At 47.9% G+C, this 27,625-nt stretch overlaps 1 protein-coding gene across 1 annotated transcript; it reads right to left on the bottom strand.

Annotated features, from left to right (window-relative positions):
• Positions 1 to 337: 337 nt before the first annotated feature.
• On the bottom strand, positions 338 to 21,916 carry rnd2 (Rho family GTPase 2). Its single transcript, XM_070847438.1, has 5 exons — positions 21,720 to 21,916; positions 21,185 to 21,272; positions 5,895 to 6,004; positions 3,668 to 3,802; positions 338 to 1,503 (listed from the first exon to the last, which is right to left on the bottom strand). The coding sequence occupies exons 1-5, from the start codon at positions 21,819 to 21,821 to the stop codon at positions 1,234 to 1,236; spliced, it is 705 nt and encodes a 234-aa protein (XP_070703539.1). The 5' UTR covers positions 21,822 to 21,916; the 3' UTR covers positions 338 to 1,233.
• Between the last annotated feature and the right edge of the window lie 5,709 nt (positions 21,917 to 27,625).

Genomic DNA, 27,625 nt, shown 5'->3' with positions numbered 1-27,625 from the left:
AGCTGGATGGCCAAAGTGTTCTCTGTGGATGAAAGCGCTCCCATCATGTAACCTGTCGTACCGAACGGGCAGGAAGCTCCTGTGACAGTGTGGAGTCAGTCACTTAAAAGACTACATTAGCGCTCCGGTGCTGCATTGCAGTTCAATTTTGTTTTCGCCGGCCGAGGGGGTCTGCACAGTGTGCACATTACCTTGAAAGACTGACTCATTCCTCGGGCTGCAGTGCTGTTTGACTTGCAGGGCAACAAGAGAGCACGAGGATTACATTAAAAGAGGAAATGGACAGATATTATTTACGAATATGGATTTGGAGGGCTGGTAGAAGAAAGCACATGGGTGGGAGGTTCATCTCTCATGCAGCTTAATGAAAGACAAGGAATGAAACTTTCCGTCTTTTCCCTCTGCAGTCAAGCTTTCGCTTTATTGAGTGAAAGTACAACAAAATAGCCCTAACAGTTTACCACTTTATTTTCCACAAAGAAACATCTTTAAAATAGTGACAACAGCATTAACTTGAGTGAAACAAACAGACAGTTGAAGTCGATGACAAAAATAGTGTTAAACGAGCAAAATAAAATCACACGTGTTGTGACTTGTTTTCTAAAATGCACTTATGGTAGTAACGCTCACACCCCCTCACCATATCTCCTAATCTCATTCCAGCTGCTAAATGTTTGGTTCGAGCCATCGTTCATCTGATAATCCCTTTTCAGCATCACTGTACATACTGGTTTTCCTCTCAAATATGGCAACGGGAAGTAACTTCAGTCAGCGCAGCGAGACAGTTAGTCCTCCTGTTCTCTGAAAACAACAAGCTACATCCCCAGACGTCCTGCTTCCACATGGTCCTCCCTGCGCTCTCCTCCTCGCCGCCGTGCCATCCTCTCATTAGAGCCGTTTCAGGAAATTAATTCCTCTTTAATACCCGGGAGTAGACGGCACTTCCACTATCACAGCTTCCTCATATCCAGAGGGTCAGTCCAATTTGTCATCGTTTCCAAACAACACAAATATGTAAACAGCTTAGAAAATATGCACACACGCAAAAAAAAAAAAAAGAACGACCCAAAGCATTTCTTTCCACAGCGCTATGTTTTTCCTCACTCCTCTGCAGTGCAAAAAATGAAAATATGAGAAAAAGTAACAACAAAAACAATAAATAGACTTCCTCTGTTATATATTTGTGTTTATGTATATACATATATATATATATATATATTTAGAATGATGGTCCTACATGAGCACACAGCTCTTGGCCCGGTCCTTCCTCATGGCCGGGGCCTGGTCCATTTGCTCAGTCCGAACCGGCAGGGGGGGCAGGGGCAGCTGTGACACTCGCTTCAGGCCTCTGCGGGAACTGCTGCGTTTTAGCTGCGGTTTGTGCGGCCGCCGCACGGACGCCAGCGTGGTGACGTGGAACACGTCCCGGACGCTGTTCTCTGAAACCTTAGAGGTGCACTCTACGTAGGCTACCGCCCCGATCTGTCGGCCGATGGTGCTGCCCTGGAACACAGAGACAGCAGACAATCAGAAAGGAGGCAAAGCTGCTCAAAGTCAGCACGAAAATGTTTTCAAGGGAAAATAAAAAGGGGGAAGGTGAGACATTTTACCTGCAGTGCAACAAAAACATGTGTCATTTTTGACATCATACATTTCTGTTGTGGTTTTTCTCCTTTTACATATTTTATACTTTGCCTCTGTACTAATAGAATTCCTGCCTGTGACAAAACAATGTCTTTGTGTTGGTTCCTCAGGCTTTTAGAGGTTGTGTTAGACATGAATTTACTCCGCTTCCCCAAGACAATGAAATTTTACTTTATGCATCCCATCCTTCATTGCACCTTGGCATAAGCAGGCACTTCGTCTCAACAGACTAAGTGTCCCAGGAAGAGGCAGCAGATGTGAGAAAGATTTCGATCTAAACCGGAGACTGAATGTCAATGGTCTAAACCTGTGTGGAGACAAATGAAGCTCCTCCATCTGAAGCATGAATAATGCAGAGGCTCTGATTTCTCAGTCTGTGCTAAGAGAGTGAGAGCAGAGCAGCACAGAGCCAGTGTGGACTCAGTCTATTTAGAGAGAAGAGACACAAGTTTAACACAAGTCTTCCAGCACTGGAGCAGACCCCAGAGTGATGTTACTGTATACCCCGCTAATTAAGACCGTAAATTGTTTGCTTGTGATCAAATCAGAGGCAAATTTAATTTCCAAGTCCCTCGGCCTGGCTCTTCACTACGGTCCTGCGTGGTCTCCTGTTTCATGAGCAGACTTCATACCCACATCCATGCAGGATCAGCACATGCAGAGGTTGGAACAGATGAGACAGGACTGCATTTCCCATGACCCTCAAACCCCCAACACAGAGAGCTTTTCATCCCCAGCGGACGCTGCTTGATTCTTATCCCGGCTGTGCACAGAGCCACATAGAAGAAGCGATGAAGTCCTCGCTGGGTGGAACGGCAGATTTAGACTCAGGGACGGCGGCGGCGGCGGCGGTGGGAGGGGGCCGAGGTAGAGATTGTCGTGACAAGCGGAAAAGCGCGATCGGATCTCAGGCAGATTAGTGCGGAAATGTGTGGAGTTCACCCAGTGGTCACTCTGGCCAGCGACTCCTCGGCTGTGTTGGAATTCTATTTAAGATCAACAACACGATAGGAGCACATGATATTGGATTAGAGCACCGAAATGTTTATTGTACACGGCTTTGGCATCTGCTGCTGCGTGTCCCTTCAGCACGCCAGAAAATGTGTGTCACACAGTAGTCGCCTCAGACAAAAGTGGTGAGCGAGAGCGAGCAAAACAACGAGCTTAATGCAGACCTGGGCACAAACGGTCCCCAGCTATTCTCCATCAGCTCTGTGGTTCGCCACGCCAGCCTTTGTTGATGTATCTTATTTACATGAACTGTCTGCTGGTTTCAGTGGCTGATTTTTGGAGGCTGCATGCTTTTAGCCTCCGGCGAGCTCTCAGACGGCAGCGGGGGAAAAAAAGGTCCTTTGTTCTGAGGGCTTTTGTGCGGTGGTGAAAAAGCCCCTCCACTTTTTGTATGTCCAACACGGGAGAGCACAGAATGAACACGCTGAAAGCTGATTAAAATTCACAGATTTACAGAACAGTTTATCATCGCCTGCCTCCTCTCCCCATCCCCTTAGCTTAGAGGTCACGGCGCCATGCGATAAAAGGGCTCACTCATTTATCAACGTCTGTTTTTCTATTCATCCTACATTTTGAAAATCCCTAAATCTGCATGAATTTTTCATTTCAGGGAAAACTGTGTCCCTAGACATAAACTACATTAAGCGCCCGTGCTTCCTTCCTCCGCGGCCCTCGCCATGAGCAACCTTACATCGCTTGTCAGCAAGTTTCGGTCAAAACGCCAACCCCAGCATGTCCCCTGGGGGGTTCACACAGCTCTTATTCTGCGGTTCGGCGGTTGATTGTGTTGCCTCGTCTCACACTTCCTTCCTGTGGGACCGCGGAGAGGCATGCCACTGCTGATCTGAGATGGAAAAATCGTACATTATCGCTGGATTGCTTTCTAATTTCTTTTCCGCATCCGTTGTTGTTTTCAAATCTGTCTTTCTCCCCAAAGCACCTTCCAAGTCCCCCTCTCATTATTTACCCCATCCCTTCTCTTCCCCTCACCGCCCTCCCCCCTCGTTCTCACCTGCTCGTGGGTGACAGGGATGAGGCGCTGCTTGGAGAGTTCCCTCAGGGTGTTGACGTCTGTCCTCATGTCCACCTTGCAGCCCACCAGCACCACTTTGGCGTTGGGACAGAACTCCTGTGTCTCCCCCTGCCACTGTTGAGACACAATAACACATCACTGATGGTTCCAAACGAGAGAAGAGCTGCTTGTAGCGACACTGGACACCTGACGCTCTCCTCCAGGTGGTCGAGGGGAAACAACAAGGTCTTAATGTCTGGAAGTTCTTCTTTACAACTATGAATCTTGATAAACATTCCTGACGTTAAATGGAGTTTAAAATCAGACAAAGTTGGAGGAGAATCTGCTGATTCTCTGTTTAATGTGGTTAGAAGTTGAACAGCTTTTGGTTTTTCATTGTTCAAACAAACAATGTGAAGACTCTGTCATTTTATCGACTAAATAAATCAATAAGAATAATTACTCAGAATAAAAAGAAATGTTAGTGGCAGTCTTATAACAAACTCCCCACCATACTCACTAATACAGTAACAAGAGGGCGTATTTTGATGAACTATTAATCTGACCATTCTTCTCGATTAATCCGTTAATACTGTGGTCAGAAAGGGAGAAGTGCTCAGTAGAACCGCCTGAAGTCCAGTTCATCTCTTCCACTTTGTTTCTGTGACCAGCTCTCCAAAAACCAAAGAATTTAATTTACATTCCCAAACAGTAAGACAAAGAAAAACATAAATCCTCATTTGTTAAAAGCATTGTTAATGCAGGCACGTTTTATATTCTCCTAATCCCACTGTAAAATTAAACTTTCCTTATATAGCACCATATTAAACTATAACAGCTTTATTCCTGCCAGCTTGGTTCACATCTCTGCACAACCTGACGTGTTTAGCTTTCCTCACACAGCCCCCCATCAACAAATCTATTTCAGGTTCTGCAGAGGAGCGGGTGAGCAGTCTTCCCTCTAAAATCACCCTGAGATTAAATGTCACTTCTGAAACTCAGCTGAACCAACGCAGTCTCTGCCGCCTGCCACACAAACACACCGCAGCAGCCGACAGCCCTGAAATATTCCACATGCCGAGTGGAGAATGTGTGTCCATTCATCCTTCACGTTGAAAACCACCTTTGACCTTTCCGGCCCATCCCTGTTCTCCCAATAACATCTAACCAGAAGCTTTGATTGTTTAACCCTCTCTCCTCCCCCAGCTGTCGTAGGGAACCTCGGTGACCTCCTTGTTTCTAGAGGTCAAGAGTCTAATTTGGGACGGTGATGGTGCAACAGGTTTTCCATGTGGCCCTCAGTTTCAGAGATTACCAGGGCGACAGCTAGGGGTCGGGGGTCACGGCAACCCCCTGCCAGGGGATTCATGGGAAAACCAAAAGCTCGAGTGCAGCTCTGCTTCCCCCGGTTGACAGAGAGCACTGAGGCTTGTGGGACATTTGTAGGTTTAAAAAAAAAAAGGTGCCCCGGGTTAGATCTACAAAGTCTGCGGGGGCATTTTAGCAGCTCCCCTCAGACCACTAAACACGTCAACAGGCCCAGCGTGGGAACCACAAGGAGCTCAGTTCAAAGGCAGACACACACACACACACACACACACGGCTTCTAGAGGAGAGACCACCAGGAGGCACAGGCCTGTTTTACATGACACCCGCCCATGCTAACACACCCGGACAGTCTGGGAGTCTCTACGTACACAATAAGCTTCGCCAAAAACACGTCCGTGGCCACAATTACCACACTTTAGCAGCCACCCCGCTCTCAACTCCAGCACTACAACATCCGAGCCATAGGCCACCTTGCTAATGTTAACTGCCACCATCTGGCCGGCTCAGACTTTAAATGCCTACAGGAAGGCAGTTCTAGAGCTCTGCAACAGCCCCTCTTTGATCTGGCTGCTGTGCCTCATTTGCGTATCTGATATTCCTCTGAACCCCCCCCCCCGGCTCCTCTCATTCTTCGCTGACCTTCCATTCCTGAGAGAGACGAGGGTCAAGTATCTATAGACGTTTTGATGGGATAAAGGAGCGGGAGGCGCTAACCTCTGTGCTGATTTGCTCTATTGTTGAGCCATGAAAATGTGAGCTGCTGCCACAGAAATCGGAGCGGATAGAAGATGCTGATCAGGGAAAGCTGGATTTTTTCCGGTTGGTTCTCCGGTGTCACTGCAGATATTAAATGCTGTTCCAAAGCGTTGAGAGGGGAGATGAAGTAAAAAACACTGACCTTCTTTATTACACTGTCCAGAGTCTCTGGGCGGCTGATGTCGAAACAGATGAGAACTGCATCTGAATCAGGATACGCCAGCGGCCTCACGTTGTCGTAATAAGAGGAACCTGTGGACACAATCACATATGGCATAAGGTCACCGTGTCTTCTCAGAAATTCCTCTGTGTACTTGTTTTTAACAAACTTAACCCCACGAGGTTCTTCATCCCAACCATATGGCTTATTCTGTCAGTTATGGACATAGTGCACACCCCTGGAAGGTGACCTGCGGGTCATTAAATCATGGAAAGCCCATCAGAGCAGAGGCTGTGACATGAACTTGGACACGCTGCGGCTTGAACACGTTCTGCAAATGCAAATAAGTTGTGATCTTAACAGTTGTGTGTACATATTTGAGTATCTTTGTCTCTTGGGCTTCCACACAGCTGTGGCCTCCCTTTAACACGAGGAATGTTGAGAGGTTACTCACTGCACACACACACACACACAAAGGTGAATTATAGTGTGTTGAGGACCAGAGGACTTGTGCACACAATCCATTATCATCTTGAAACAACAGTGAATGCCAGCTCAAAGGCCAAACTAAAGGTTGAACCCCTTTATTCTCTCCACTCGTCCCTCTTCCTGTCTCTCTTGCAAACGGTCCTTGTTTTAAAATCTTCCATTTTCTTCCTACTGAATGAGATTCACATGCGCTCACGTGTCTCTCCACACGCTCGCTTTTTATTTCTGTTCCTTGATCAAAGTTGAGGGCAGAGTGGTGCCTCTGTACTTTCACGAGCCGCTCGGTTCCACAGGTCCTGCTCTCTTACTGCTCTCATTAGGAGGCTTGTAAAAATATCTGGGTTTTCTGGGAAATGTGGCTGCGGGCACCCTCCCTCCTGCCTCCCCCCCGGCAGCTGGTGTGGACCTGGACTCCTATATTTTGATAGCAACAACACCCTCGCTGCATAAATTTAGTGTCAGAAAACTCAAGTTTGGTGACAAATCACCATGTTTTACTTTTACAGCTGCTGGAAATGTAGATGGATGGTTGGCACTTTGGTATATAACACATACAACATTACACTCAGTCCCTTAAAGTGACACAAACTGATTATGATAATTAGATTTTTAGCCTTGCTGTTGCCGTGCTTCACACCGGGGCAGACACAATAGGCAGTCAGCTCGTTAAAGCGCTGCCGCTCTTTGTCTGGAGGGCTACATGGAGCCTGCACAATGGTGCTACAGCCTGTTCTAGCACCACTATGTTCTCTTTGTTAATGATGGAATGAGAAGATGACAATAGCTGCACGCGGCCTGTGGCCCCCCCGTCATTCAGCCGGTGACCTGCTCCCTCCCCACCGAGGACAGTGCAACAGGCTGCCAGTCACAGCATCACACATTAAAGATTGATGCTTTTTACGCCTCCAGGGAAAACAGCTGTTTTGTTTACGTTCTGCTTCTCACCAAAATGCTCTTTGCCATCAGTGCCATCAATTCTTCTATTGCAGCTTTACGGCCGTCTGCATCAGTCAGTGCTGACGTGCCGGCTCTCACACACACGGCGTGGCACGTACGTCACGGCTGTAGTAAGACAACTGGACACTGGTGCCCTCAGATGAAACTGTCCCTGCATACGCTGTCAAAAAGCTTGTTGGTACGGCTCTTTGAAACTTTAGCTTTGTAAATTGTGATCCTACAATTTAATTCTCATTATTTTAAAAGCATTTCCCTCAGTACTGTTTGGTTATGGGACGCCTAAAGACTGTTAATACAAACACTAAACTCAAAAATATACACTGTAATCAAATGTTCACGGTAATATAGAAGAAATAAAGAATAAACTGGATCAGCTAGTATCAGGAATTCACAGTTAACACAAGATTGCTACTGTTTTGTGCTGCTGAGGGACACACACACACACACACACACACACACACACACACACACAAAAAAAAAGCCCAATCACACGGATGCCAAGTCCAACAGTCAGCAAAGCACACATTGTTCGACAGCGAGCTCTGATTGGTAGTGGTCACACATGAGGTGCTGTAGCTGCTGAAGTCGGTCTTTAGTATGTATCACAGTGCTGCAGACCTGAACTGAGGTTAGAGCTGAAGAAGAAAAGAGACAGAGCATGCGGGGGTGGAGAGGGGACGGAAAAGATTTAATGACTTTGACGGCTGGGCGAGGGCAAGGTGCAGAAGTATGAGATGACGAGAGGCGCAACCAGGGAATTAAAGCAGAATCCAGATGAAGGGGAGGAGATGTCAGATGAGGGAAAGTTGAGACAATGGTGCTTGTTTGACTTAAGATGCGATTAGAGGCCGGAACGAGGCCGCTGGGATCGATTTGTCAATCCCGATGATCAAAATGATTGGCAGGTCACGGTCACAACAGGCCTCGTCACGGCGCAGCAATCCAGAGCTCTGAGCCCTGAGCGACAGGGAAGCTACCTCAGCACTTCTGCAAAGTCGGAAAAAAAGTCCTCCGAGGGAGAGACGAGGAGGAAAAGTGCTGTGTTTTAAAACGAGCCGAGCAGGCACAAATAAAAGCCAATCACCATAACGATACAGAACATGAGGAGGAGGACGAAAGAGGTTTTTTTCCTGATTGTAAAGTACATCAGCTCCAACAGCTGAAAAGCACTCGCTCCCCCTAGCAGCAAAGAGAGCGAGCGGAGATAAAAGAGGACGTGGCTGCAGAGGAGCGGAGGAGAGGGGCGTGCAGTGGGTGTTTGGTAGGTAATGAAAGCACTGGACTCTGCAGGACAGATCAAATAAAGAGGTATGAGAGCTCCGGGTTGGCTATTGGTGGAGGTGGCCTGTGCCCATTCACTGTGAGGTGGAACAAAAGGTCAATTGAATTTCAGCCAGAGACAGGATGAGATGGATGGGGCGGGAGGGCGAGGGTGGGGGCACAGCCTGGCAGGAACCACTAAAACCATCACGCCTGGCAAGGAGCGGGACCCTGCCACGGCGTGCCAAGGACAGGCATAAAACACCCCGCACAAAACCTCCTCCTGCAGCATTAGCATTAGCCTGATTTAGCACCAGCGATCTTTCACAGTGGAAAGTGAATTTCTCCCTTTATTTCCACGGGGATAATTAGCGCTAAGCCACACCGGCGCTCCACACAGGAGGCTCCACCGAGCAGAGGTGACAGAGGTGGGAGGAAAGCGTTCCTCACCCGCCGTCAGAAGAGCTTCATCAAAGGCCAGAAATATCCCAGAGGGTGTCGAGGCGGACAGGAACTTAGTGGAGCGCTAATGTACAGTAATAAGGCTTGAGGGTTTGTGGTATGACTTCATTTCTGCCTCCTGTCCCCTGATGCCTGGACGACCCCGCAGGGACACCGTGTCTGAAACACGACAGCTCTCCGTCTGCTCTTTCAAACCCTCCTCTGTGAGAATTCCCATTTTCGTGAGGACAAACGATGAAATGAACTCACAGCAGGTATTTTCTTTCTCTCTTCCTCTCGGTTTGCTGCATGCTCATTGCAGCCACGGCTAAAAAGAAAACCATTATGACTGAGGATGAAACAATAGTCTCTGCCATGAGGCTCTGATGTGCTCATGCACATATGGCAGCGAGTCAACAGCAACTAACAGCCTCATTAGGCCATATAGACAGTGTGGAAAACACCCATGCACACAAACAAAGGCAGGGTATAAGGACACAAACACCCTCTCAAATGTCACCAAATAAAGGAGAATAGTTAGTGTGACTGAGTTAGCCACAACCGGAGGAACAACACATTCAGCATAAACAGTCTTTTTTCTCTCCTGCAGCTGTTTTCCTCTTGAAATCCACCTTCAAAGCAAAGGAACATTTTAAGTTGGGGCAGCCAAGTATCGTAGCAACCTGATGGGGTGCAAATGGCTTCATTGTGGACGTCCTGAAAGGAAGTAAGGATGAAGAGAGCGGGAGAGCGAGGGGATCATGGAGGCTAATGACTCTGGTGCATTAATGATTAGAGGTGAGTAAAAGGAAAGAAGAGAAGGGTTGGCGCTCCGTCCTTTAAAAGCTTGGTCAGACCTTTCATTGCTGGAGTTAAGGTCTGTGGTGTGAACTTCTCCTCAATCAGGGTTCTTACTCAAACAGAGATAAACCGAGCCTGCTGCAGAGACTCCCTTGAAGAGGAGGTGGAGTTACTGTGACCCAGTGTACCACTCAACGCAGCATCTGTTTCATTATGTGAATGTAAACCTGAAATAAAACGCTTTTAAAGCCCCCACATCCACAATCAGACCCTGATTCAACAAGGTTTGAACTCACTCTCACATCATCTACCCAGAGGATCGGCATACAACAACGTGCTTTCCACGTGGAACTGGGGACGTTACTGTTTCTTTACTGGCTGCCATCGACCTCTCTGACGCACGACTCTCACGGCGAAGGGCAGCTGAGAGCATCTGTAGCCGTTTACTCCTCTGGTGCTTCAACTCTAAAACGTCTACCACTGACACAGCCTTTATACTGGGGGGGCTGGGCTGCACCTTCCACCTTCAGATTACACCGTCACATCAAATGATGAAAAGATTTTCTGCAACATATAGAAGCAAACGACACAAACGGAGCATTTACAGCTTTGATGTACTGAACACACGGCATCTGCCTTAGATGAGGAGCTCAAGGCAGCGAATTAGTGAAAAATCATTAGAAAGCCAGTAATGAAGCAACCTTAGCTGGCCTGCTCTCTGGACTACTCCTGTCTTTGTGTGTGATGGGGCGAGGGGGGAGGGGGGAGGTGTATGCTCTTGTAAAGCCTATAGGTCAAACTGCATGAGCAGCCAGAGCGATAAAGCGGTTGATCTGTAATAGAGATGGTTGTGTCAAGTTTTCAAAGGCATTAGCACACAGGCAGGACAGCGGAGGTGACACTGGGTTAAATGGCCATTAACCTTCCTCGTCTCCAGCCTTCACACCGGGGATATTGATCAAAGCCCCTGTGCTTTCCCCCCTGGAGGAAGTGCAGCCTTTGAAGGGCATCAAGCACCTTCCACTGATCTGCTCTGAGCTCCGCTGCCACGCGGTTGATGCCGGCGTCCGTCGTCACATCGCAGGTGGAGAAGCGGGGGGCCGGCCGCGGCGCTGACAGCTCAGGCAGGGGACAGAGCTGCATCACCGCCCGTCTCCTGCTCGCCTCAGAGGGATGGAGATGTAGCCTCCCCCTCCAGGCACTCCATCACACATCCGGACCGACGCACTCATTCTACCAGAGAAACAGCATTTCATCTCCTGTGTTTGATCCGAGTGTCTGAAGCTCTGCTTTTAAAGATCACTATGCTTCTGTTGTCGCTCACTTCTCCTCATCTATATATTCCCCCTCTCGCTTAAACCATATACATATTTCCTGTCTTATTAGGTCTTTAGTTTTTCCTCATTGAACTGTTAGAGAAATGACTTGAGAACCGGTGTGGCAGCCCGTGTAGGTGCGCTCCCCAGTGACGCTGGGAGACATTCGTGTGCTCAGATGTTACAACACAAACACAACACGGCGTTTGTTTGTGTGAGGAATTCAAGTAGCTGTGAGCGGCTGCTGGCTGAGTACAGGGAGAACGTGCCAAACCTGTTCTTATCGGTTTCTGAGCTTCCTCAAACTCCGCGCCTCTCTCACACCACAACAGCAACAACAAGCAGCAGGCTGTTTGGACAAGATCCACTAAATAACAGTTTAGATGCTGACTTGATGATCGTCTGTTCTTTGTCAAACCAGTCAGCGTTGGACCCGCGGATGGTTCTGATGAAAACGTAGCCCCACTGTGCCGATGAGGAAAACAGGGTCACTCTCCACTCTGCAGCAGTTTTGGACAATCTCATCCAGAAAGTTCACCACTATGAGGCCTGTGTTTGTTTTACACACCCACTCAAAGTCTTTGACCAAGTATTGGTGATTTGCATGCCACATTGAATTCTGATGAAAAGCTCCCAGCTCACCACACACACACATTCATATTCATCTTTTTACACTCCTTTTTCAACTGTAAAACAGCAGAGATCACATCCTTTATTTCCACTCCTGCACATCTTTCAATCTCATGCTCTCTCCTTTCAAAACATGTTCTCCCATTTGAGGATTTTCATTAAAACTTGTAATAACACTGACTGCAGCCTCCCCGTCCAAGGCTGTCTGTCTGATAAGAAAGAAGTGAGAATATTCAGACAGCAGCTACGCCGGCATATGAAAGAATAAGTTGTAAGTGGAAACATCGACTCCACTTCCTCCAGCGCATACCCATCCAAACCCATCCCTATCATGGTGCTATCCATCCCCCGGCCCACTCTGCGCCCCCCCCGGGGAGGCTGAAAAGAGACATGGCCCTACTCAAAGAGCAATTTCACTTCCACAAAAGCAACAGCAGCGAGAAAGAGGGCGCACGGGATCCTGTGTATAAATAAAGTCATCCATAAATGATGGGATCTGTCGAGTGTGTGAGGAAGGTGCAGGTGGGGGGTGGCGGATGGAGGTGAAAGACGGCCTCTCTCCCCGTATCCCCTTTCGCTCGGATGGGTTGCAGACGGATGCTGAGAGGGTTTGGCTCCCATGGAGGTGGGGGGCCAGAGGGACTGACAAGCTTTGGGAACAGCAGAACCAGTCAGGGCTGCTGTTTGAAGTGAGCTGATCAAAGCTGGCGCTGCATCGGGTTCTGTTGCACTCAGTAAAGGGAGGGGACCGGGAGAAAAGGCACGGAGCCACAGTTCCCCGGGTGGGTTTCCTGTCTGCCTGGATGACTGAGGCATTCACTGCTGCTGCTGCACAACAGGAACAAGTGCTGGTTTAGTGCCAGGGTGCATTTGTTTGTCTCTCCTCTCTTGTTGAAACCAATTTTCCAAACACATGAACAGTACTGACATTCTGTGTTACTGTAATCACATTACCGGTGTTCATATAATGCTCCCATCTTTCGCTTAAATCTGAGCAGTGACGCTGTGAATTAGCATCAAATTTAAACTAGCAGAAGTGGCAACATCAAAGTAGAAGCAAAGAGGTCCACACACACCATTAAGCTTTCAAAAAGAAGCAGCATTTGTTCTGTTTTTATTGATTTTGACTGAAGAATAGTGAGTTTGCTTCCATTTGAGTATCTATTAGTGAACATCATTGGTCTGTGTACATTTGTGCCGAAGCCTCTTCGCTAAATAACATAAGTGCAGTACGATGTGAGCGGTGGCAGCTCACATGTTTAAAGCACTTGACCAGAAACTCTGCCAGCTCATTACTTAGATAAAAAAAACTAAGAAAGCTCCCAGCTCCTCCGTGTCCAAGTCCATGTGCCCTTGAAGGAACTCCATTTAGGATCGATAACTTCCTCCTGTGGCAGTGGACTCCTTTGAGTCGTGCCATAGATCATGTTACTTCAGGTCAATGAAGACAGAGGTCGCACAATTAAAGCCTCCTTCTTCCTCCTCCTTCCTCCTCCTCCTCCTCCTCGGGACAATGGCACTGCGTTAAACCCCCTACAGGACCATCTATAATGGCAGTGTGTCGTGTTTAGCATGTAACAAGAGTGCTGCGGTGCTCTAAGAGTGTGACAGTTGGCACTAGTGTGTCTGCATCCCAAAGGCCCACAGTGGGTCACGTCCCAAGGGTGCCACCAACAACCGCTACTCACACCAAAAAGCCTCGAGGGCTGGAGGGGTGCGTGGGGGTGGGAAAGGCACAGATGTACTCTTTCCCAGATTTCACTGCAGTAGTCGATCACTTGCTGCTCTTATAACATGCTCTAAGGGCAACTACCCCCCCCCACACGACTACCCCCTATTGGTTGAAGCAGCTGCTGGCCCCCGGCCCCCGGCCCCCCGCCCCCGCCGCAGCGCCCCTCATCAGCCCCCATTACGCCTCTGGTCAGCTGAGAAACAATAGGAGGGGTCTCAGGGTCAGAGCTGCTGGAATTCCCATTCAATCACACACACATGCCAGCACACATGTAGACAAGCAGTGACACGTAACAACACACACACACACACAGAGACACACACACACACACACACAGAGACACACAGAGACACACACACACACACACACACACACAGACACACACACACACACACACACACACAGACACACACACACACACACACACACACACACCTTTTTATCTGTTGCATCCATCAGTATGCAGCACTGCAGCTCGTGTTCAGTTAGTTAAAGCTGCTATAATCAATATTTTTCTAATGTATCGATGTGAAGACGATGTGTCACTGATGAACCTACAGAGAATCATCATGTGACCTCATCTGGAGCGCAGATTATTTCTGTTCAACACTGGAAACCATCTGGATCTAATCTAGAAGACATTAAATAATGGGAATAATGTCAGTATTGTGCATCCGTACATTCAATTAGAATTTATTCTCATTTCTGCCCCTTTGTGTGACTTTCCGCTTTTATGCTTGCTGACAAAACAGTTCTCTATGTTCATTTTATCCTTTTATTCTACGTCAGTCATTATAGTATCTCCATCCTCCCCCGTTGGAGGCACATCATGGCGGGGCTTAAGACACGGCTTGTAATCTGAGTCACTGTGAGCTCATCAAAAGCCTTAAGTGTTCTTTTTCTTCTCAACGTACCAAAAGACTCCTTTTAATTCGGTCCAGTTAATGTTCAGGCCCTAATAACTCAGCACTTTGATTATTCCACTGGCACATTAGCTAAGTAAAAGCCACATACAGCCTATCGGCAGCGTGCAGCGCTGTTCACCAGTGGACATGCTATTTAAGCAGATTATCCACTTTTGCCTGGTGCTCAGCGTTAAGCTGACAGTGCGCGGGGGCTGAGATGTAGTGAAGGAATGTGTGGTGGATCTCAGCTCATGGCTGTATCCACGGTCACATTTACAGGCTCCTCTGACAGATCAGAGATCAGAGGGACTGGAAAGCTGGATCCTCTGAGGCCTCCAAGATTGTTTTATTCTTTATGAGCGGTTGGACATGTGGAACACTCTGGATATTTTACATGCATGTAAAAACAGTACATGCCTGCACTGCTGTGTGTGTGTGTGTGTGTGTTTCACTGTCTCTGAGGAGAGCTGATACTCTGTGTGGTAATTACAGCCTGTGTGTTCCTGTCAGGGTGGCTGGCTGGCTTTCATGCAGCACTTCTGCCCACCTCCTGCTTAACACGGCCCCCGACTGCTGGTGACCTCAACGCGGCGTTGCAGCAGCCGCCTTGACTAATGGAGAACATCCACGAAGGAGAAGAAAGAGGGGAGGATAGATAAATAGCACCAAGAAAAAAAACCCTAATGGATAATCCACCTCCAGAGAAGTGACATCATTCTGTCCTGCACTTTAACAACTCTTCCTCATCTTCTCGTTGGGCTACTGTAACATACGGGCCGCCATTTCCTCCTCGGCGTGTTGACCCTTTGTGTAATATTCTAATGTGAGTCACGGAGCGCTGAACTCCAGAGATGGAGCACAGCTGCTCCTCTGCTAGACAGATATGCAGCCAGCAGCCAAGACTGCCCGCTGTCCTCCAGAGGTTCCATAATGTCACGCAAACCCACTCACAGAGTCAGGGTGCCATGAAGCGCAGCGCTGTCCGTGAGATCAGCATTGTTGAAAAGTCCTGAGCTGGAGAACATTTGCAAGGAGGAGAAGAGGAAGAAGGAAGCAGCCTGGAACACAGCAGGGATTTACTTCTAGTAATGTCAAAATAATTACAGTTATTTGCGATATGGAGGTGTGCACGCGTCTGTGTTTCTGTGGCTGATATTTTAATGATGTGCATTCATGTGTGACTACGGAGCAATTAAGTTTTATAAGCTGTAAAATACAGTTTTAGTTAGTGTTTAAGGGAGAACCTGGACATTTACGGCTCTCCACAGCCAAGCAAACGGTCACTACGCCCACATTTTATTCTGATTCAGAATCAAAAAGTCACTAAAATCCTCGGCTATAAAACGTAAAGCGTGTGTGCATTTTACAGTAAAGCGACATACGAACGCTGCACATCCACCTCGCCGTTTGATTTCTAATATGCACAACGTCTTTGTGGGCTGCAGCCATTAAGTGTAATCCTGGAAATGATCAGGTGGAGCCTCCAGAGAGGCTGCAGGCTCATCCTACACCTGACGTCAGGGGCATGAGAGTCAGAGAGGAGCCGGAGTATATTCTGCTGTCGGGCTCATGAAGCCTCAGGACAGAACGGCACCACTTCTGTCCAAAAATACCTTCAAAGGCACTCCTGTCCGCGGAGAGTCGGCACCTGTCACACAGACGCTGGTTTATTTCCGACCAGTGAAGAAATCCAACATGTCAGTCACAGGTTGGACGGTGTTATTACAAAGTGAGCTGCTCTCACACCTCAGCAGCCACACTGAGAAGGGAACTTCCCATTAAATCTGTACAGTGGGTTCATGTGTTCAGTTGTGCTCTCAGACACAACAGAACATGGTTCACCTGACGAGTCTTTTCATGCTTCATGAGTCAGAGTCTGTGGGCAGGCTGGTGTCTCTGGGGGGGCTGTACTTAGGCACCGCAGTGCTCGGAGCTAAATGCTAATGCCAAGCTGATGATGAGAGGAAAAGTCAGGGGATCGTGGAAGTTGTTGAGATATTCAGTCTGAACTGGTCCAGCACTGGCTCCAGGAAGGTGATTCTTTATCATCATACTGAGAAGAATCTTCAAATGAAAAAGAATAATTAGTCCCAGCCCTAATTGGATCCAGTGCTGTGTAACATGTGAGGCTGAACTGGTGGGTTCACTGTGTCTGTTTGTGTCATTACAAGGACACAAACAGTTATTTTAAGTTACAGTATTTCACCAAGCTTGCACTATCTCCTGTTTACTCATTACCCGAAACTGTCGTGCAGGCGTTCTCCCCCAGCGCAGGGGAGTGCCTTCCAGCCTGTTATGCATCATCAAAACAGGTTTCGTTTAGGCAGTTATTGCCCTGGGCTGGTTAGGCAAAGAGAGGGAACAGCTTTCAGGGCTCGGCGCATACATTCATGCTTGTGAACAGCAGTTGAAAGGATGTCGTCATCACCCTCCCTTCAGGATGCTGACAGAAATAAACAAAAAGTATATTTACTGTCTGTGCGGATACGAGCAGCCGCCTCTCACCAACCACCTGAGCAGCATCTCCTGCTCAGCAAGAGGAGCTGTGTTTTTCATCTTTAACGTTACAGGAGTGATTCAGAGAGGCCAAACTGTGAGATCCAAGAGCAGATAATGTTATCTCCTGTGATCAGCATGTTAACTACTCAGGTCTGATAGCACATTCTGCGCATCTTCTGGCTCCGGCGGGGGTCTGTTGATTTTATTTCTACTCTGTGTTGTGGTTGTAGTTCGCTCAGTCTCTATTAAAGATTAATCAAGCAGAAAGTGTTGAGGAACAGAGACCAACTGAACTCAGCATGTTTTTACAGGCCTCTGGACGGCCTGCTGGTCCAGCGCGGAGAATGTGGAGTTTAAAGAGCAGAAAGACACCAGGAATGCTGGGAAGTGCGTACGAGAGGAGGAAGACAGCCAGACTGCGAGTGTGAGCGAGCGCTGGCACTGGGAGTGGTGTTAACACACTGCCAGTGTCTTGTTATCGTCTGTCGAGTCAAAAACCATCACACCGCTGACTGTGAAGACACAAGACGGCTTCGTCACGAGAAATGAGCCTTAAAGAAAGTATTAAATATGACTTCAGCAGAGGAAGACTGCTCTGACACTCATGTGAGAGGTAATTTGATTTAAGAACCTCGGAGAGTAATAATATGACACTGTCAGATAAATAAATGTTTTCTGCTCTCCATCACTGACTGTGCAGCACAGTAGTACTTCAAACGGCAGCCGGTTCATGAAAGCTTTTAGATTTGTTGTTGTGAGCAGCCGGTGTCAGGCAGGTCTACTGCAGGAAAAATCCTCCAGTGCACAGCAAGTGACGCGTTTCATGTTCCCAGCAGCAGCCATAGCACTTTGTTTGGTCATAAACAGAAAGAACTGGGTGGTTGCAATGGGAAGAGCCTGCAAACATCACTGATCAGCCAAAGAAACTCACATTTCATCAACACAACTTCTCAGGACAGAGGGGGGGGGGGGGGCGCGTGGTTTGAATGAGAAGTGATCTCTGAGAAGTACAAAACACCACAGCAACAGCGATTAGTGGCGAAGATGTCAGCAAAAGACAAAAGAAACACACGATTCCTGCGGATTGCCACTTGAAAGCACACTCCAGCATGACTGGAAGCGCTCCAGCCTTCATGTGAGAACCAGGTCAGGCATTAGAGAGGAGAAACAGAGGGGGATGTGAGAGCACTGCTGTAAGAAGTTTGGGGAAACCCGGCCTGTCATGACTTAGACTTGTGAGAAACAGCACGCACGCATCTAAGAGGGGTATTAGACTGAGGCCGAGGCTGGAGGGGATCTTTCCCAGGCACCCTTACCATATTGGGAAGAGAGGAGGAGTGCATTAATGCCTCAGGCTTGGCAAAAAAAAATAATGAAATAAAAACCCAGACTGGCTGACTGTCAACTGCCCCCCCGAGCTCTGACAGTAATCACTAATAGCCTGCAGACAAGTTATCACTGAGCCACAGTGACAGTTTGACTACATAACAGCCTGAGTTGCTTTAAAAGTCAATTAAGTCAGAGACACATACAATGGTGGATGGGATGACACCACCCATCACACACACACACACAAACACATACACAGATAATACAGTGGCTTCTCTCATTGGAATTCCATTCAATCACTTTCTAAATTGATTTAATTCTCCAGATGGTCCAGAGCTGAATACAAAGTTGTCCTCTGGTTCCCAGAAGCCATAAGATCTTCCCGTTTCTGTTTAATGCTTCTTAAAATACCCATTCATTAAGAGCTGCAACACAAACACACATGCACAGATTTACACTCAGGAGTGACCTCAATTAGATAAACACCTCACCCTGCCCTCACCCGTTCTGCAAGGACTGGACCTCGTGGAAGAGCCAGAATTAATGAGACCAAACCAATCAATGGTCGACTTTCATGCTGCAACAACGAATGCTGGGAGAATTTTTAATGGCAATACACATCTAACCGTGCCGGAGAAATGCGAAGCAGGCGAGACACAAGCTGTTTAAAAAGCCCTGCCTCGGATAGCGATCAATAATGCTTTGTGAACGGAGCCAGACCACAGCAGGCAGACTTCACCAACAATTAAAAAGGGAGACAATAGTTTATGTGAAGCGGCTGAAAGCTTTGGTTATGAGAGGGGAGGAAAAACAGCTGCATACCTGGTGAGGGAGAGAAAGTAAAGGCCTGACTGGTGCAAATGTCAGGTAGAAACAAAGGTGTCCAGCGTCCCGTGAGCTGTGACAGCACGGTTCTGTTCTACCTCCTCACTGAACAGCCGAGGCTGTGTGAGGCACTGACGGTTGTCTAGTTCTGGCTCCTCATTGGGCACACTACCACCCTGACAGGTTCCTCCATCCTCCACCCCCCCCCACACAAAGTAAACCCACTGATGGCAGCGATTCCACCGACATGAACTGATGTCAGTCTGAAATGTGCTCTAAATGATGGTGTGACGGGGCCTGAGAGGCCGGGCACTGAGCTGGTGAACATGAGAGAGGTTTTAGAAAAAGACAGAAGCGGCTGGAAACGGGGAGCTGAAGGAGGAGAGAAGAGAAGGAGACGTTCTAAAAGAGCTAAGCGTGCTGTTTTATTCAGATGAAAGCCTTTTCATCCAAGTGTGAGCCAATTATTTTTCTTGTTGCGAGAAAATGTGAACATCTGTGTTTGCTGTGAATCAGTGAATAATGGCATACCACACACACACACACACACACACACACACACACACACACACACACACACACACACACACACACACACACACACCCACACACACACACACTAGGCTGGGTGACGTCATGTTTGTTGTGGGGTGGGGTGGGCGGCTCCTGGCTGAAGATTAAAGACCAAACACTGCCAAAGGTGGTTTAGGGTTTAAGATGGACAGGAGCACAACATTCCCACAGCATCATTAGCTTCTTAGAGCTCACAGATAAGGAGCTCTAAGTCGTGGCCCCGGGCCCCCGAGGACCCCGAGGACCCCGAGCCCTGACTGACAGGCTCAAGCAGATTTACTCTCTGGGTCGACATGAGGTCCATGGAAAAACAACATTCTTTCACTGACTGAACATCTAACACAAAAACACTCCCGGATGATAGTTTTAGCTTTGGGAATGTTTATGGTAAAAGGAGGAATTCCCCCTGAGAGGATCCCACATTCAGACCTCTGACTGGTCAGCCAGAGAGCTGACAGCAGCCTGCAGCCTCAGATGACCACGATAAGACGCAGATCTCAGGGCAGCTCGGAGCAGATGATCCATCCACGCTGACAAAACTGAGATGAAAGTAGAGCGCGGCTGTTGGTGCAGCAGTCTGACTGAAGCCACCGGCTGCCTGCTGGTCAAACCAAACCTCTTTCCCAGCCAGAAACACACCCGTGTACCGAAGCCCAGTCACAGAAGAAGTCACTGACCTCCTTATCCAAGTAAGGCTGAGATGAGAGAACGCACAACACAGCTGAGATGGATCGGTTGGTGCGGAGCAGTAATGTGTGACAGTGACGTCACAGGTGCTTCTGAGCAGGTTGAAATCTGACATGTTTAACGACTGAAGGAAAAAGCTCCTGAAACATTCACAAGATCGCAGGTCACTAAAACATTCAGCTGAAACTTTGATGGATGAATCTGAGGGAATCTCTCCCAGGGGTGAGGGAGGTGGGTGTGGTGGCCAGCTGTGGAAACACTTCCACTCTGGGTGCATTCGATTCTTCAACAAATGGCTCAGGAGGAAATAAAACTGACTGTCATCTCTGACATTAACTCTGAAAGGAGGAAACTCAACCAACCCTGCAGACAACATGTGACATATCAGCCTGTAAGTCAGCAAAGCATCGAAAAACTGGTCCCCTCGGGCACATCCTGTCTCAATTATCCTCACCCCTTCCTCCCACGACAGCCACCCGACTCCAGCCAGAGCATGGGAAGAGCCACACACACACACACACACACACACACACACACACACACACAGTGGACAGCAGAGGAAGGAATGCAAACACAAGGCACCAGGGACATGGGCTGGCACCGCAGTTTGTCACAAAGACAACACTCAGGAATAGCAGACGGCTCGGGCTAAAAAAGAAAACCCCCAAAAACAAAAAGACATCTATATGACGCTGACAAGGTCAAAACTATTTGTCAAAGAGGTGACTGCTGGAAAAGTTGGAGAGCAGAGAGTGAGGCAGCCCTCCCACGGTCACAGCCGGGGACGGCACCATGCAGGGCTGCAGAGGACTGACTCCATTGTCTCACCTGATGTGTCCCACATGTTCAGCTCAATCCGGTGCTTCTCTATCTCAAAGCTGGCCGTGTAGTTTTCAAACACCGTGGGCACGTAGTTCTGAAAATAAAGGATTTATTGTGGTTATTCAGTGAAGAGGCACAAGATAAGCCAGTGTTTCCACAGGAGCAGGCTGGTGGGAATATCCTGTTTGGACTGATGCAGCAGACAAATAAAACAGTGGAGCACATTTCTCAGCAGAGCCCTCTGAGAATATTTAAGAGAGCTAGAAATATTACAGCAAGCTGAGACAACGCCTTAAAGTTTTATGGGCAGCGCAGCAGACACAGTAAAAGTCCACTGAGACATTACTGGACTATTACTGGGCTTTTACAGCCTCCTGCCCGGTGCTCCCTGTCTGCAGGCAGGTGGAGGATGTGCTGAACAAGTGCTGAAGTTCACCTGTGCAGGGTTACATTTCCACGTCAGTGCTCCCTGATTCTCTAACTCCTGCCCCCGCTGCTCCCCAGGTCTGACACCCTAAGGTGGGACCTCCTGCAGACCTACCTCTGGGTAGCAGTCCTTGGCGAAAACGTGCAGCAGAGCCGTCTTCCCACACTGCGTGTCCCCGACGACCACGATCTTACAGCGGCTGCCTCCACCCTCCATGGTTGTCCGTCAGAGGTGTGCTGTAACGCGGGGAAGGGTCACGTGCAGCATCCGATTAGAGGCGCGGAAGAATCGAGGACTGGTGAGAAAAGAGAGCCGAAACCTGCGCCGGGGCGGTGCGCCTCCTGCTCCAGCCTGACGCGCAGCTCAGTCCTGCTCACACTCCGTCTGACTCTCCAAACCTGAGCGAGGACGCACGCAGCCCTCCGTGGAAACTGGTACTGTGATCACTGGCCACGCCTTCACAGTAGCCCACGTCTGAGCCCCATCAGTCAGCGGTGATAGGCTGCTCTGACGGGGGGGGGGTGAAGGCTCTGTGGGACAAAGTGTTGGTGGTGACACTTTAGTTCTTGTCCCAGTGCTCCTGCCTCTTGTTCTACATCCAGTGCCTGTTACATCTCCTCCCTGGGACCTTTATAACCTGAGGACACCTCAGGAAGGAGCTCACACGTGTTCTCGTGCCTCATGTGTCCCTGCAGATAATATCAGGACACCTTAGGAGCTTAAAACAGCATTATTTAATCCAGACATGTTATACTGTACCTGCTGTGTGAACACCAGCTCAATAACACCACAGGATATCACTGTCAAAAGGTAAAAGGAGCTCAGAGAGCACATGGACAGTTTTATCTTCCCATCAGAGGCTCGGCAGGTTTGTCCTGATCAGGGAGATTTGATGTGTGTGTTTAATGGATGTGTGTGTGTTTAATGGATGTGTGTGTGTTTAATGGATGTGTGTGTGTTTAATGGATGTGTGTGTTGTGTATCTGCATCCTCATCCTCATACGTGTCATCTCTGTGGACCACATGTTGTTGGTATGTAGGGAAACCAGTTAGTGCAGCACTGGCAGTAGTTTCAGCTCCAGTGGTATCCAGTGATCATTTAATCACTGCACTGGGGGGGGGGGGGCAGATGTTTACTGATGTGATGAAGGAAGGTTTCACCTCAGCTTTTCCTTTTTAATTAGAAAAACAAATCTTCTGAGCAGCTTTAATGGTTCCAACTAGAGGACAGAATCATTTTAGTGACTGTTTGTCAGTTATTCTTTTAATTATCATGTTTTTTTTCATTTATTTGCTAATAGTGGTGTCCCTGATTAAAGGCCCATTCCCCCCCCATCACTCTGCCTCTTGTTTAAGTGCCAGCTTGACCTCTTAATGGAGATACAATAAATGCAGCGTGCACCCATAAAGTAGTCCATCAAATTAAGTGGTTAGAGGTGTCTGGGCTGCCTTTATGGGCCGTGTCTCCTTACGTTTAGCTGCTATTCCGTGGAAATGTCCCGCTGAGGAGTCACTGGTTTTGTGAATGAGCTCATTAAATGACGCGGCGTCACGTGTTAGGACGCTGGTGAGTCATGTGCTGTCTCCTGCAGGCCGACACTGCCTTCCTCTGGCTGAAAGTGTAGTGCATCCCATTCAGTTTACAGGTGGATCACACACTCACACTGATCTCAGGATTGTTTGGAGTAAAAGTCCTGCATCCAAACTCTGGATTATTATATAGTACAGAAGTATTCTGAGCAGAGAGGACCATACTTCTGGAAAAAGACCCCTGAAACTGATATATTACACATGACATGACTTCACATTAGATACTGAGGCTCTAACACACAGGCAGCACTACACCACTGAGGCTGGTTGTGGTCATTACTTTACACACTGTCGGGTACTTTAGGCCGCTGACACCCGTCTTAGGAGTCACACACACTCGCTTCAGGGTCCCAAGAATAATCTGTGTGGTGCTGAGATGATATATGTGGCAGGAGAGAAAGAAAAGGTTTGAACCATGTGGAGCAGATCATAAACTCACCATACACACATCCTCCACCTCGTGTGGTGTGTCAGGCTACATGTGTGTTAGTGTATGGGCTCTTACCTGTATCCTCTTAGTCTGGTTGAAAAACACACAACAAGGCCCAAAACTCTTTATACTTCCTCACTGCTCCATGTTTGAGAGGCAGGTGGGGGGGTGAGGGGGTGAGGGGTGGAGATGGGGGCTGTTAATGTAGCGTCTGTTTGACAGAAGCAGCATTAAATGTTAGATTCAGTTCTTTCTCACTGATTCATGAAGCTGATTATAGAATGGTTGGACACAAATTTGGCCAAATACTGTGTATATGTGTGTGTGAGTAGTGCCCCCTCCCCCCACAGATGGTTTAGTCCACCTTAATCAGGTGGTGGGAGGGTATTTAAGGAGTGGTCTGACCTCGCTCTGGTTTTCTCCCTCAGTGTTTGAATGAGTCCCCACAGCAGCTGAACAGCCTCCTCACTGATCCATCTTCTTTTTAAGGTAACACCTCCATTTTAAAAGTAGCTGCTGCTGTCAGAGGAATGTAGAAAGTATGTGAGAGACATGAAACTGAAACACTCAAGAACCTCAGAACCTTAATGAAGTACATGTTCATGGTCTCTTTCCACCACTGAGATAAAAAACATGATGCTAATATCCTAAAGAGCACCTTTACTGGCTGTTACTGGCTGTTACTGTGTGTTACTGGCTGTTAATGGGTGTTACAGTGTGTTACTGGGTGTTACTGGCTGTTAATGGGTGTTAATGGGTGTTAATGGGTGTTACTGGCTGTTACTGGCTGTTACTGGCTGTTACTGGCTGTTACTGGCTGTTACTGGCTGTTAATGGGTGTTAATGGGTGTTACTGGCTGTTACAGTGTGTTACTGGCTGTTAATGGGTGTTACAGTGTGTTACTGGGTGTTACTGGGTGTTACTGGGTGTTACTGGCTGTTACTGTGTGTTACTGGCTGTTACAGTGTGTTACTGGCTGTTACAGTGTGTTACTGGCTGTTACAGTGTGTTACTGGCTGTTACAGTGTGTTACAGCGTGTTACTGGCTGTTACAGCGTGTTACTGGGTGTTACAGTGTGTTACTGGCTGTTACTGGCTGTTACAGTGTGTTACAGTGTGTTACTGGCTGTTACAGTGTGTTACTGGCTGTTACTGGCTGTTACAGTGTGTTACTGGCTGTTACAGTGTGTTACAGGCTGCTACAGTGTGTTACTGGCTGTTACTGGCTGTTACAGTGTGTTACTGGCTGTTACAGTGTGTTACTGGCTGTTACTGGCTGTTACAGTGTGTTACAGTGTGTTACTGGCTGTTACTGGCTGTTACAGTGTGTTACTGGCTGTTACAGTGTGTTACTGGCTGTTACAGTGTGTTACAGGCTGCTACAGTGTGTTACTGGCTGTTACTGGCTGTTACAGTGTGTTACTGGCTGTTACAGTGTGTTACTGGCTGTTACTGGCTGTTACAGTGTGTTACAGTGTGTTACTGGCTGTTACAGACTGTTACAGTGTGTTACTGGCTGAGCTCTGAGGATCAGAGTCTCTTTCCAAGTCCAGAATGACATAAAAACAGTTGATTTGTCTGCAGAGTTTCTCACATGAAAAGTTTCAATGCTTCCACCAGTAAAACTCCTTCCAGCTTCGTTACATCACGTATGCTAAGACTGCTAAACCAGAGCAGTCGTAGCCTTTGGGATTAGTGGGAAAGGTGATTTTGTGTGTTTGTGTGTTTTGACTGACCCATTAATCCACTCTGAGTCAGAACAGCAGGGGGCATCAGGACCCCCCCACACCTGTTGAACACAGATCAAACTGCTTTAGATCATTTTGTCCCTTACTGAAGCTCTGCTGCTCCTCATGACTGTGGTCAGAGCTGGTTTAAACAGCCACCACAGTGTATTTACAGAAGCATGAATGCTCACAGTGATGGAGGCTGCACCTCCCTCACTGTCCCGTGCAGCCCGTCACAGCTGCCAGCAGGTGGCGCTGGTGCTCTGCCAGTGTGACTGGGCTCTGTGGGCTTGTTCTGACAGATGTGGTGCTTCTGATCGCTCCACAGGGGGAGAGAAAGAAGAGAGAAATGTAAATGACCGGAGGCTGAAGTGGTGAAGACCCTTCTGGATCCACTGACTTCACTGTGACACGAGCAACAGGTCTGCAGACTCAGCTTTAAGTTTGCAGAGGAATACTTTATACTGTATGTTATATATATTTATATCAGGTGTTCTCAGCTTCTCTGGCTAATTAGACCTCCAGTCAGGTGTAGGTTTGTTGCTAATGGGTCCCAATAAGAATCATAACTGGCCCCCAACAGGTCCAGTACAACAACACCAACAGCAGGTTGAGGTAGAGCAGTTTGTACAGAGAGGAGAGGAGGTGTGATGATCCAGAGTGGGATGATTTATATACCAAACATACGATGAGTTCTTCTTCTGCTTAAACTATCAAACAGCATAAAAAGCAGTCGTGCTCTAACTTGACCTGCTAGAAACAGAACGCTGTTCATTAGAAACACATCAGAAACATGACAGGACCCAACTTTCATGTGTTTACTTTAAATAAATACTGATAATTCTTCGCTGAAGTCATTTCTGAATGCAGAACTTTTATTTAAAGTGTATTTTTACACTGTGCTGTCCTCAGCTTTAAGGCACATACATACTAACAACACTAACGAACTAACTTCTGTTGCTAAGAAGCCTCTACAATCTATTAGAATGAATAAATAGAGTATTTATCACATAATAAGCACAACATGTTTGGACATCAGCTTTATTATCCAGCTGAAAGACTCTGTAACAGTGCATGACAGAATAACACCCACCTGTGTGTATGAAGAAGGGAACCAGGCTTAAAACACCACTAAGACACTTGGACACCTTGATGCTTTCAGTAATAAGCACCGAAGCCACTGAGCATGGGGGTATAAAATATTTCTTTCATCTGCAGCAATAATTCATGCAGACAGCACGCAGCGGATCTGTGTGATTTCTCATAATTCCTTTTTTAGATTGGTGATATATCCCAGTGTTTGCCCAGTTTTAATGGAAGTGAACATATCTGTGTGTTTGTAGCTGCCACACACTCATCCTCAGAGACCATCCAGACTCCCTGCAGACTCAGTCTATTTGCCAGGCAGAGTGGTGACACAGTACTTTATCCAGGCCAAATTACACCGCTGAGCAGCATTATGCATTCACTAACCTACTTAGACAATAGAGGAAGTCTCCAAACTACACCAGGTGTCCCAGGCAGAACATCTCTGTGCCTGTGTTCCTTTAACTGCAGCCATTTCCTGTGATGGACACATTTTCAAACGCTGATGAGCTGCTGGAACATGTTCACAGTGAGACACACGGAGGAAGCTTTTGCATTGTGCTTCTCCTCCACTCCTTTTTTCAGACTCCAACCTGCAGTCCAAGTCTTTTTTCCTGACTGTGCCTTGCTGCCACATTACCATAGCGGCCCTGCCAGCGCTAATGAGGAGAGGAGCCACTCCGAGAGCACCCGAGGCAGGCTGATGGATATTCAGATTGGCTCGGTGCGGTCGGGGAGGAAGAACAGACGAGCTGCCTTGTAACATCGTGCCTGTGTCAAAGCTGCAGATCAATAACGCCTGCATCCTACATCATTAGGCCCCTGTGGGATATTGATTGGGACATTGCTGACTTTGGCCTCAGGAGTGCTGAGTGGCACTTTACGGCCACAAGGTGTCTCACCACACCCCCTGAGGTCACAGCTCTCTGAATGGACACTCAGCACTGAGGGCACAGAGCTGGAAAATGTGAATAGACTCTGGTTTGTGACCGGTGTGAGAGGCTCTGACATCTAGGATCCCAAACGTTTAACCGTTTGTTTCTATCCTACGAGCCACCAAGGTATCTCTCCAGAAACACTCTTGAGTTTTCTGCGTGGGCCGGTCCCGTGTGGAGGGGTCATGCTGCCCTGTCAAGCTGAATAACACAAAGCAGGTTCTATCGTTTAATCAAAAACTGGAATGACC

The sequence above is a fragment of the Pempheris klunzingeri genome, chromosome 17, assembly GCF_042242105.1.
Source record: "Pempheris klunzingeri isolate RE-2024b chromosome 17, fPemKlu1.hap1, whole genome shotgun sequence".
Classification (NCBI taxonomy): Eukaryota; Metazoa; Chordata; class Actinopteri; order Acropomatiformes; family Pempheridae; genus Pempheris; species Pempheris klunzingeri.
The sequence above is the reverse complement of the archived record's forward strand: the minus strand, read 5'-3'. Positions and strand labels throughout refer to the sequence as shown.